This window comes from Empidonax traillii, unplaced genomic scaffold, assembly GCF_003031625.1.
Source record: "Empidonax traillii isolate 1590-97213 ecotype Southwest subspecies unplaced genomic scaffold, ASM303162v1 scaffold721:size320634, whole genome shotgun sequence".
Lineage (NCBI taxonomy): Eukaryota > Metazoa > Chordata > Aves > Passeriformes > Tyrannidae > Empidonax > Empidonax traillii.
Window position 1 is genome coordinate 31,156 of NW_020955914.1, and position 13,317 is coordinate 44,472.

Here is a 13,317-nt window from a genome sequence, read left to right on the forward strand (position 1 = left end):
CAAGAAAAATGCTCATGCTGATAGCATGGAGAAATGGGGTGCCTGTGCTTTCCATGACATCCTTCTCTTCCTTATGGATGACAGCTTTCATCTGTAAGTCTCTGGGGCTTCACTATTTGAGGAAGTGACATTCAAACCCCACAGACTCAGAAAGGTCTAGAAATCATACCACTGAGCCCACAGGCCCCAATCTCTCTGTTTTTAAAAGTGGTATGAAGTAAAAAACCCTTAAAGGAGGCATAACGGGGAGAAAGCAGATTAAGCAATTTCCACAGATACACTTTTGGTAAGATCTTTTTATTCAATCCATTTTAATATGAAATATTGTAACATAAGAAATGCAAGAAGAAGAGGGACAGAGCGCTGAAGATACATTGGGAGGGATGAAAATCTCATTTAGAACATTGGGAAACATATTTGATGTCAAAGGGCATTGAATCAGGCTTTTGGAAACCACATCTAAGGTCAAGGCAAAGGGAAAAAGTGTATTCTTTGCAATTATAATGCGTCTGACATGAGATTCTTAATTGCTGGCATAAACTGATATAAAAATTGACTGATGATATAAATGGAATTAGATCAGTTTGTAACTGCTGAAGAATCTGTATGCATTTCCCAATACCTTTTATCAATTAAATTAAGTGTTGTAAATTGATAATGAGGTATTGTCAATTAGATTGATGATAGGAGCAAAAAATCCACAGAAAATCACAGGAATTCCTCCAAACATCAACTCAGCTCAAATTATACAGCAAAACTAATAAAACTTAAACTTTTTTTTACAGCAAATAGGTCTTAGGGAAAAGACACTAACATCATCGGGAAGCTTCACAATAAAATAAAAATAATTTGATTTTCTTTCTCCTTGAATATTTTGTTTTCTAGACTAGAGATTATTTTCACTGTATTCTCATCATGGCCTCACACTCTTCCTTTATCTCCATCAAGGTTTTCATCAGGCTGTGATCTGTCCCATGGGTCACCTTCATAATATTATAGGCCTTGAGGAAAGAACAGAAAGGGACATGTTAGTCATTGTGCAGACCATGCAAAGGGGTTGGACCCTGCAGCAGACTGGCCATGTGAGTATTAGACCTCAAGTGGTTGGCAGCTGGGGGCTTGAATGCACAGCATAGTCAAAATACAGGAGAAGCATCCCAAAGTGTGTGATGATTTGTCCCTGACAAAGGACGAGGCACTGACACATTATACTTAGGTGTTAAAACCCACAAATATGTTGCAAAGCTGAATGTTTGGAATAACATGGGAAGATACTTTCGCAATGAGGCATGAAAGCCACTTCAAGGTTGGTCAACTGCAGCACCCAAAGTTTCTATACACTATTTAAAAGATGACAGTGATGTTCATGATGTTAGCAGCCACAAAGTCCTGTAAACAGAAATGGATTAATGTTTAACCAATGGAATAAAGTGCTCTATCAGGAGGAACTATACATAGTTCAATGTATATTGAACAAATCAATATATTAATAGTTTCACTACAAAAAGGCATGCAGAGTAATGGGTCTTTGCTGCTATTCCCAGAGATTAGTTCCTCTGTGTGTTTGTCATATTCTATTGCTAGGCCAATTTACACTTGGTGATACTGCCTGTAGTTTTGCTGATTCCCTGCCACAGATATGTCTGAAATGCTCTTTGCCCAGCTCATGTTGAGATCATCACTTTTCATATGACATTTCTGCTTCTTCCTTCTATTAAATTCCTCCTGCAAGGAGGGAAATACCAGATGGAAATTGATTCAGCACTTCTGAAGATAGAACAAGGGAGCAAGAAGTGTACTGGCAAGAGAAAAGACATCACAGATTTTTCATCATCCCAAACTGAGAAATTGCCAAAAACTAAATGCAGCGTGTGTTTCAAAGGCTTCCTTGTCCAGTCAGCTGACGAAATTCAGCTAAATCAGCTTTGCATTGCAGAAGGAGTATCTTTTTGGAAACAAAGTTGAGGAAAGGGGCTTCATTTAAATTGGAAAGATAAATATAAATACATTCTTTCGTGGAAGAAATGAAAGCCTTCTTCTAAATTCTAGAGACTGGCAAGAATTGGGAAACTCTAGCACCACTTATTTTTGCTTCAACTTAGTTAATTCTTTAAAGAAGAGGGAGGCAGCAAAAGATTGAAAGAACAAGTTGAAATAGCAGTCAAAACGAATCATAGTAAGCAAGGAGCTCTAAAAAGAGTCAAATATGTACCAAGCTACCAGAGTGCCATACTACTAAATGATAAAGTACTCAGTTAAGCAGAACAATGAAACACTTTCATCACTTTTAGAAACGCCTAAGAAATGTGAATGAAACCAGAAATCCTCATTTTTTCCATTCTTCTATGTTTACTGAAATTCAAAGCTGGTCCTGTTTTTGCAAAATGTTTGCAAGTAAGTTATAATTATACTTCCTGAAAAAAAGAAAAAGAAAAAAGTTGTACAAGAGATTTTTTTTTATATATATAAATAATTGAAAAAGTAGTCTGAAAAGCAAGAAAAAGAGTCAGTCCTTCCTGGAATAGAGAAACATGAATACTTGCATGATTCAGGAAACTCTGAATGGTGCAGAGCAGAATTGCTTCAGGAGGGATCCCGTGTGTGTTGTAGTAGAGTAACATGTAGTTGTGCCCGGGATAACTAGGAAGGGGCAGGGTAACCCTCAATCAAAGTAGCCAGGGGAATTGGCCCTGGATCCTGACACACTTGGTGCACAGTGCTTGCATGCCCCATCCCAGAAAGCTGATGGATTTGTTGTGAATAGTGTACGCAAAGAGCTTTGCACCTGGACATCATCTGAGTGACAGGGCAGCTGACCTTGATCTTCATTCCCTCTACAGAACAGAGGTCAGGCTCATAGTGATGGACTTGGACCCTGACACCCTCATGCCCAGCCAGAGGTGTCCATAGGGATATGCCTCTGCTAAAAGGCAAAAATCCTTAATATCAAACCTAATTTTCAGGTAATGCTGCCCTTGCTGACTCTCTCTTGTCTCCAACATTTCCTTTCAGTTTCTTTTCTTTCCTCAGTATGGCAGAAAAAAACACTCGGTCTTTATCCTTTTGTTTCCTCGGAGAAACTCATTCTCATTCCATGTACTGTCTCACGCACTGCAGTACGAGTCAGAACCCGCTGTATCAAAGTTAGAACAGCAATGATTTGTGTGATCCCTAAATTAAACTGGTATTAGGCTAGGTAGCTGTTTTTGCGGAGGTCAGTGCAAAACTGGGGATAATTTCAGCTCCAGTGCAAGGAATTTTTTTACTGGACAGAAGCAGGAACCTGTGGGCTCTTTGACCACTCCCCTGCCCTCACAGCTAGCCAGCAGAATCAAGGCTGAGCAGATTCATGTGGTCTGTGTGGTCTTCCTCTCAGCTAAAAGAGCAAATCTAATTATGAAAAACTACAGTAATTGCAAGACGGCGACACAGGCCACAGTGTCATCAGGCACATGCTGTCTCCCTGAAGAATATAAAACGCATTAGATTAGAGGTATGGCTGTTGCTCCATGAATGCAAATGAGATGCAGTGAAGGCATTTGTGCCTGATTTGCATGGGGATGGGATAGGATGCCCACTGCCATGGCTGTGGAGAACTGTGAGCAGATGCAGGACGGCGCAGCTCTGTCACAAGGAAAGCAGAAAGCAAATGGCCACATGCCAGAATGGCAGGAAGCGTAGCCTAGTGTTGCACAGAGAGTATCTGAGGTTTTCCAGCTTGACTGAAGCGGAACAGTTGTTAAAACAGGCATAGGAATACCAAAAACTGTCACAGTTACATCAATAACAGTTTGTAAACAATTCAGCCTTTGAAGCAAACACCTAGAGAAAGGGTATTTCTTCAGTGTTACTGTGAAATCTGGGAAGGATTTTACCCCCACTCCTGAGCTTTTTGCCTCCACAACAGGGATTACCATAAGAAAGGAAACGATACAGTGCCTATTGCAGGCATTCATGAGACGAGACAAGCATGCCCATCAGCTTAGGTGGGAGAAAAGTACTCCTGTGACCATGCCAGCCAAGTGCAGGGTCTGCAGGGGAAACTGGATGGTCAGTGTCCCACGCATGTGTATCCTCCTGCCTGCCCCCATCCCCACCTGCAATCGCTCAGCAGATGAGCACCACAGCCCTGCTCAGGAAGGTGCATGGGTACAAGGCAGCCACCACCACCACTGCCCAGCAGATAGAGCAGCAGCCAAGACGTCATGCTGCAGCACCCATTGTCTTGCTTTGAGGAAACACTAAGGAAAGAAGTCATCTTCTTGAATCCAAGCCTTCCCCTCTACATCCTGACTGGGACTCCTAGCCAAGTCCAGTTAAATCCAGGCTATGGGAAACCCAACAAGTTTGCTTACAGTGCTGTGCAGGTAACAAATGACCCCAAACAAATAGTTATGTGAATAAGTGCACCTTAGGGCAAATCTGTACACTTATTAGGGGCTCCCATGAGCTTCAGAGATGCAGCTGCATCTTGATCTTCTGTAGGAGTGCTGCTTCCCCATCAAGAAGATTTTTTCTTCACAAGACAGCTTCTGGCAACTTTTGTTATTGGAGCTTTGCAGTCATTTCAAGCTCTTTAAATTACGTTTTTCAGACTGGGCTCCAATTCTGGCCCTTTCGTGATAAAAATTTTCCTGATCTATAATTCCATTCATCCTCCCACCATTATATCTTTCATATATGTATGGATATACATTTAAAACCAATATGTTGATAGTACAATAAACCAAGGGCTACCTTCGGGTTTTATTGTGGTGGAGTATTGCCTCTCTGTAACACTTCTATTTCCAAAATCTGACAAATTAGATTCTGCGGGGCCTAATATACATTTAGGGGGTGGTTTCTTTCTCATGGGGAACATAAAGCCCTCCACATCATTTCAGCCTTCTTTAGGGGTGCAGGGCAGAGAGCTAAACCCCACAGGGCACTAAGGGCAAGGTGGTTATGACAGTGATTAATTTTTGGGTGGCACAGAGAGCAGCAATAAGGGCTGGTCTGGAGAGCTGTGTGGGAAGATCCACTGGTCTTAAACTGTGCATCTGCTGCAGAGAGATTGTCAATCCCCAGCAGCTCTGAGGCTGTGCCTGATTAAACAGGATTTATATATGAGGCGAATTTCACTCAGATTGACTCAATTTCTCTGCACCTTGCACATCCTTCTCCTTAATGCCACACTGATATTAGTCGGACGAGGGTTCCAACAGGGTGCTGCTATTCAGTGTCAGAGTGTATTAAGAAGAGTAATGAAGCAGAGAAGGTAATCGAGTTTCTGCTCTGAGCATGTAGCATGCTCTCTTGACACATCTAATCACAAAGGGCCAAACTGTGTTCTCATATAACTCTAGGGCATTATCTGAGTTGTATTAGGAATCACATCTTTTACTCACAACAAACTGGGAATTATATCTTCCTCTAATTTGCTCCAGTGTAGACAGCAAGGAAGTGAATCAGTTGCAGAGCTCATCCAAAGAAGTGTTCTGTCCTGTGTTTACAAGTTACATGGAGAAACAGGATGACAAGAAGCTTTTCCTCCTCTCAGCTGTGCTCCCAGAGAGTGGGGTTTCAGTCTCTCCTTGTCTCACACATGTGGGTGAAAAGGGGGAGGTTGAACAGGGAATAGGTGAAACCACAGCAGGATTCATCGCCTCAGTTGTAAAGCATTTACTGTGTCCTTGTGGACCGCTAATGGCTTGGAGACCACAGAGGTATGGCACAGAACAGCAAGCAGAATCCTAATCTCCCTTTGCAGAGAAAGAGGAGATTGCAGCTTGAAAAAAGATTTCTTTGTTAGGCATAGCTCAGTATTCAAAGGATCATACAGTAGCAATCTGGCAATTGGGCAATTTCTTAACTAAAAAAATGTATGAACATAAAAACATTCTTCCCTAAAAACATATTAATCTCCATCACAGTGTCCACCTTCATTGAAGAGCAGCATGCAGATGTCTCTGGGAATTTACTTCAGTTTAATTTAATGCTGTATCATATTAGAAATGCAATTAGAAGAATGCCTGTTGATATATTGTGGCAGTATAAATGAAAACAGAAGCTCCTCTGACTGGGGTCTTATTCCACCACTAAAAAGGAAAGTCAGAATGTTTGGAAACTAAATATTACAGGGGAAAGAGCAAAGCAGATTACTTGGCATATGACAGATATATGACATACTTCTCAATAATGCATGGAAAGTAGAACTGACTACTCTTCCATCTGCTTTATAATGATCAGAATTGGCCATAACTTAAGCAAAATGTATCAAGTGAAGATTTAAGTTATATCATGACTTAATAAGAGTGGCATCATATTAAATATAATATTAATTATTATATTAAATATTAATTTATTACTACATGCGAAAATTATCAGTTATTCAGCTGGCATCATTAATCAGATGTCAAAACCAAAGAGAGATGGGGGTTGAAGAAAAAGTAAGTACAAAATAATAAGTTACCTAGAGAGTCATGATTGATGTTAACTTTATAGGGGATCTGGGCAGGAGTGAAAAAGCATCTCTCCCCTACTCCCCATGCAGACAACCATCCCCTTTCTTCCCAAGCAGTTGCCCTCTTTGCCACAAGACTAGCTCTTCATACAGTAGACACATTAATCAAAGAGAACATAGAGCCAAATTCTGCACTCCTTTCCAACACTGGTGCCACCCTGGGGCCCACTCCTACCCAGCATGTACAGGCAAGTATCCGGGCCAGGTGGCTTTCTGCAGCACCTGGCAAAGGCAGCGAGGAGCTGTGTCAGGCACTGGAGGTGGGCTGAGAGCTGAGACGGTGAACCAAATGGAGCACGTACTATCTTCAGGCCAAACTGACCACAGGAAAATCAAAAATACAGGAGAATAAGCATAAAAACTCTTTGAGGGAAACAGGAGGCAGCACATCTTCCGGAGGGGTAAAAGCACCCCAGCAGTGATGGAGGGCTTGAGATGGGAAGCAAGTAAGATCCTACATCCTGAGGACGTGTTGCACACGGAAGGGGATTATTCAATATATTTAAGATGATACTAACAGCAATATAACAGCAGGACAAAAAGGAGCCTGAGGTACATGGAAATTAATATAAAAGTCAGCTCAGGTCCAAGAGGGATGGCTTAAAGCTGAAATGTAACTAACAAAGCACCAGCTGCAAAACCAGATCAAAGGTGATGAATGATATAAGAAACAGGAAGGATCAAGAAGCAGGCCTGTTGATTTGAGTGTGGCTTACAAGAAAATACATTCTCTAAAGACAAAGTTCTGCAACCTGAAATCACAGACTGATTGTGAGTAAGGAGGGGAGAAACCGCAGCTCTGCACCTGTTCTTGTACTTTCAGTGCTCCCAGATTCACTTTGTTATGGGAAGAAGGAACCTATGAGGCAGTGAGATAATTTTATTTCTTCAAATCTAATAGTAATTTTTCATCCAGGCACCTTTGAGCTATCGAACTGTAATTAGCAGTGACTGATACTGGAGGATGTCAGTGCCTGAAACGCTGAGCAGCAGTGACCCACCACCACACTCAGCTGCAGCCTGGGGAAACACCACTGATGAAAGAAGCAGTGAGGAGTATCTAAAGGCATGAAGTACAGCCAGAGCAGAAGTGTGTGTGTGTGGGGGGGGGTTACATGGCATTTTCGGGGAAAACAATGGAGGAGAGCAGAGAAAAAACAGTTCACAATACTGACCTGTTTCAAGGTCTCCAGTGCCTGAGGAAACATGTCTTGACTGTACTGCAGTTTGCCCACTCGCAGCAGCTGGACAGCCCTCAGAGGATGGAAACCAGGGTAGTACAGTCTATAGAGAAAAAGAAGGAAAATGTGTCACTGTCAGCTCTCACCTTCACAGTCATTGCCTCTGCTAAGAGCTATTAGGGTGGGACTGTAAAGCCATCGTGAATGTTAATAAGGTACAAAGAGAAAATTAGCTGCAATACTGAGAAGCATGGAATACTGAAGGGAATTAGAAAATTATTACTCTCCATCCCAGAGGAATGCCTTTAACATTATCCTGTTAGAAAGTGACGGGAGTAGGATTATTTCATTCGCTACTGTTGGATAATACAATAGCATTTACTGTACTTAGTGTTGCAAACAGAGGTCCCTCACAATCTCAGGTCTCTGGAGAGGCATAATTTTAAGAGAAAGCTTCATCTGGGAACCCAGTCCTGGATCCTCCAAGATGAAGGAGTGGTACTGCAGGGGAAGCAGGTATGTAACAATGACATCACTGTTTCTGAGGCTTTGCTTGCTGCTCCCTGTTGCAGAAAGTACTGGTTCATTCAAGGAAATGTCTCAGATTTGGCTTGTACATCTAGACAAGGTATCCGCTAGTGTGAGAATACACTCCCATTCTTACTCAATTAATTTCAGAGAAGCAGGAGTTCTGTTTAAAAAATCCAACAAACCAAAACAAAAGAATGCTTTTTTTTTTTTTTTTTTTTTTTTTTTTTTTTTTTTTTTTTTTTTTTTTGTCTAGGCAGTAGAAAACAAAGGAGATGGAGAGCAATATCGTCATTAATTCCTCTCAAGATGGTTTTGAAATGTCCATGCTTTCATGGTGGCTGCCTCACATTTTCAAGTTCCACTGGCCCACCACATCTGGATCTCACCCCAGCCATGTGTCCTGAATGTGAAGAGCATGGCATCTTGGTCCAGCAACTTGAGGACTGCAGAAAGCCCTGGATGTAACTTGCCTGGAACTGGTCATCAGGAAACATGAGGTGAAGGGACACACTTGGAAGTCAAGTCATCCGCAAAAAGACTTTATATCTTTTTTGACTAACTATCACAGAATTTTTAGGGTTGGAAGGGACCTCTGGAGGTCATCTAGTCCATGCACCCTGCCAAGGCAGGCTCACCTAGAGCAGGTTACACAGGAATGCATGCAGGTGGGTTTTGAATGTCTCCAAAGAGGAGGAGACTCCATGAGCATCCTGGGCAGCCTGTTCCAGTACTCTGCCACCCGCAGTGTAAGGAAGTTCTTCCTAATGTTAGAGAGTTCTTCGTCATGTCGAAGTGGAACTTCCTATGTTTCATTTTATGGCCATTGCTCCTTGTCCTGTTGCTGGGCACCACCTAAAAGAGTCTGGCACCATCCTCTTGACACCCACCTTTGGGGTATTTATAAGTATTGATGAGATCAGGCTTCTCTTCTCTAGACTAAACAGGCACAGCTCCCACAGTCTCTCCTCACAGGAGAGATGCTCCAGACCCCTGATCATCTTTGTGGCCCTCCAATGGACCCTCTCCAGTAGCTTCTTGTTCTTGTACTGAAGAGAACTGGACAAAATACTCCAGATGTGGCCTCACTAAGGCCAAGTAGAGGAGCAGGATCATCTCCATTGACCTGCTGACCACACTTCCCGATGCACCTCAGGATACCATTGGCCCTTCTGGCTGCAAGGGCACACTGCTGGCTCATGGTCAACTTGTCATCCACCAGGACTCCAAGGTCCTTCTCCATAGATCTGCTCTCCACTAGATCAGCCCCCAGCCTGTACTGGTACTTGAGGTTATCCCCCCCCCAGCTGCAGGACCCTGCACTTGCCCTTGTTGAACCTCATCAGGTTTGTCTCCGCCCAACTCTCCAGCCTATCAAGGTCCCCCTGAATGGCAGCACAGCCTTCAGGTGCTTCAGCGACTATCCCTGGTTTCATATCATCAGTAAACTGGCTGAGGGTGCATTCCATCCTCAATCCAGGTCATTGATAAACAAGCTGAATAAGACTGGACCCAGTATTGATCCCTGGAGAACACCACTGACTACAGACTATGCAAATGAAAGAATAAAAGCCTTAAGCATGACTCACCAAAGACAAACATTCTACTTGATCAAAGAGTATTTTATTTCCTCAAGTACACCAGCTGTGTGCTTGAGGAGTATCTAAAATACACAAAGTGTGTCACAGTTTCAGGAAGAATAGTCAATAAGCTTTCCAAAATATACTTTATGAAGAATATTTTTGGTGTATTTACACCAAACCGATGATCATCAGAGTTCAGGGTAACTGCTAATGAATGATATCACTGCAGCCAGGAAGACATTTAAATTTGCATGAATATGATTAAATGCATGCTAAAACATTAAATGAAGGAAATTTGTACAATGTACAGGAATCTCCTGATAAGTCTGCATGCCAATTAATTAGTTATCTTTCTCCATTATTTTACACTTATGAAAATGCAAATACAATTAAATACTGTTTAAATGGCAGGGTATCTGGTTGTCATTATAAATCTCAAATCAAGATGTTTAAACATAATGAAAAATGTTTTCGCACCCAAAACCACCTATTCCACTGATCTCACACAGTTTCAGTGAAGACATTGAGAAATACATGGGAAGCATGCCTGGCAGGATCTCAGCAGCAAGAGCTTTTGATCTGCCAAAGCCTCTCATGAAGCAGCAGAAGCCAGTTCCTCAATGAGAATAATCCATCCTGAATTGCCATAAGCACCTCCTGCTCAGACCCCTTGTGGGTTGCAATTCAAAAAGCCTGGAGAGCCAGCAGACAAGAAAGAAGAAAAATGATAGCACTTATCTCAGCCCAAACTGACCACTCAGGAACTTCAAGGGTCTGGTCAAACAAACACTAGAGAACTATCAGTAGGTTTATTTTTAGATTTTGTTTCTGGTTATTATATCAAAATTGTGTTATCTGCTACTAGTGAAATAGGGAGAAAATGCAACTAAGAGATTTTGGTGTTAATTAGTGAAGAGTAATAGAAATTCCAGCACTTACATGGCACAAGTGGAAGTAATAAGCACATGCACAACTTTGCATTGAAAAGAAAATGTCTCTGTGGTTGTAAAGACACTTCTACCCTCACCCGTGTCTACTGTAAAGGAAGGATTAAAAAGGTCATTTCCTCTTCTCTGGGCCACCAAACCATCAGGCTGCCTGGGGAAGGATCACGGCCACAGGAGAATGTGCCATGGAGACAAAGAGGATAACCCATCTTTTCAGGTCCCATTAGACTGTCTCTGATGTATCCTGATAGCTCTGATTCTTTCGCCACTGTTCCTTCACAGTTCCTTTACATCTCTTTCATTCCACACCTTTCATCCTATCAACCATATTTTTAATCTCCCTTTCCTCACCCTTCTGAATAACCAGCCTCATCCTAATGCCAGTACAAACAAGGAATGTGGGTCCTGCCTCACCTGCAGCCAAATGAGGGATGGCAGCTCACACAGGAGAAGCCAGGCTGTGTTTTAGTTCAGCATGGTGCCTGCTAAACTTCACACAGATACATTAGAATTCAGAATATGTCCCTCCATGTGGACATGTTTCCTTCTATAGATCATTCACCTTCAGTCAATAACGATTGTGGTATATGCAATACCAGAGAAAACAGGCAGCAATTTAGCGATGTTAGGTAATCCACCCAAATTACCAGCCATAAACTAAGGCAAGTGAAAACTTAAGATGAGGGCAGAGAAGGAGTAAAATGTGTGAAAGGAAGAGCCCTGTGCTCATAAATATTTACAAAGCTGTTTTACTGAGATGATTTATGCTCTGGTCTTATGCATGCACATAGTTACATGTTGCAAACCTTAAAATTGACATTTGAAACAACTGTTTATTATCATATTCTGGAATAAATTTATTAAACTATTGGAACACCTTTTATGGAAGCACATCCACTGAGTGTACTAGAGAAATCCAGGCAGCTCGCAGCTCTTCTGGAAGATGTGCAAGTGGGAAAAATGCTGCTGGCTTCTTCCAGACATCCCCAGGATTCAGTATTATTCATAATACACTGGCAAGACAGAAAGAACTAAGAAATAGTGTCAGGTACTTGTGAGCCAACTTATTATCCTCATGCATTGCTCTGAATAAAACAAAGTGGATAGATTAAGAATAAGGAAGACATTTACCAGCCAAGGAACTGTAACTAAAGACTGTCAACAAGAGACTAAGATAACTATAGAGAAATACATGCTGTAAAACATGTTACAGCTTGGGAAGAGTAGGATTTCAACCTGAAAAGGGTTTTATGAGATTTACCAGAGCCTGAGGGACAGAAAGGGGAAGAAGAGTAACATAACAGAAGCTGAAATAAAGATAGTTTTTGGAGTGATGTTTCCTGGCCCTTGGCACTGGTCAATGCCCAGTAGACCACTTGCAAAGAGAGATTAAACAAAATACAACAACTAACAAGTAAAGCTGCCCTGCAAACAAGAGAACTGGAGGAGCCTGAGAAAGATCTGTACATTTGGTATCACCTCCTCTGCTTACATAAGGCAGGACAGCTTTGTTCCCATTTATGCCCAACGGCACCTATGCTAGCCTGTTCCTCCAGCCTGCTCTTCTGCCTGTCAATTGGTCCCCTCAGTTTGGTGTCAGCTGCAAACACCACAGAAGTGCCTTCTGTTGCCTCCTCCAGGTCACTGATACAGTTATTACACTGGACGAGTCCCAGGACAGACCCCTGGGGTATCCCACTGTTACTGGCATCCAGAGAGCGTACAACCCAACAACCATGTCCTCCCATCCCCATGACCCAACTAATCTTTTGCCTATCTAGCTCCTTGCTCACCTGGACTGTAACATCCTAACTCGCATGTTAACTCCCTTCTCTTCTCAGCCTTGCAAGGATTATAGTGAGCAAGCTGGCCAGCTCTCTCAGTGCCTGTTCCAGAGGTAACTATCAGGTCTGTTGGATCTGTAGGGGTCACACGCTGTCAGGCAATCCCTTGGTTAACTCTCTTTCTGGGGTCTGCCTGGGAGACTTCATATCTGAACTGTGATGCAAGGAAGGCACTGTCCACCTTACTATTCAAAACATTCAAAGCAAATGCAAGCTATTTCCCAGTCTTCAGGCAGCTTGCATCAGTGTTTCACTGTTCCAGGCATCAGCAGGTCCTGCATTTCATTCACAAAATATGAGGATACCAATTTTCACTCGGCAAAGAAATGGACCATACTTTGTAAAACAATAGCTACTTCTAATACCCCATGAAAATGATTGCTCCTATTTGTAATTCAGCCTCAAGGTTTGCCCTGATTAACCCCCAGAGCAGTCAATGATAATATATTTTATAAAGAAAAATATATTTTTTTTCATTCCATGTATGATCTCTGAATTTCTCCAAGCAATCCCTTGTGTTCTTATGTAAAGGACAGTGTAAAAAACACAATCCTTGACAAAATTTAGCCAGTTCCTTCTATTTCTTGATACTGCAGTTCCATTAATTCCTCTCAACTTATCTCTTACTAGAGGGTAAAGAATCAGAGCTTTTGTGTTCACTTGTAAATTAAAGCCTAGTACTAAAAAAATAAGACTCTGCAAAATTACTGCCATTTCTGATGACTCATATTT

General features: G+C 42.0%; 1 protein-coding gene across 1 annotated transcript in view; it reads right to left on the bottom strand.

Annotated features, from left to right (window-relative positions):
* Positions 1-287: 287 nt before the first annotated feature.
* LOC114066019 (histone-lysine N-methyltransferase SMYD3-like) overlaps positions 288-13,317 on the bottom strand; it is a 116,940-nt gene continuing 103,910 nt past the window's right edge. Inside the window, exons 7-8 of the mRNA XM_027900395.1 lie at positions 7,678-7,786; positions 288-1,001 (exon numbers count right to left, since the gene is read on the bottom strand). Of these exons, the coding sequence (XP_027756196.1) occupies positions 900-1,001; positions 7,678-7,786 (211 nt within the window). The 3' untranslated portion in view covers positions 288-899. The remainder of the gene's footprint in view (positions 1,002-7,677; positions 7,787-13,317) is intronic.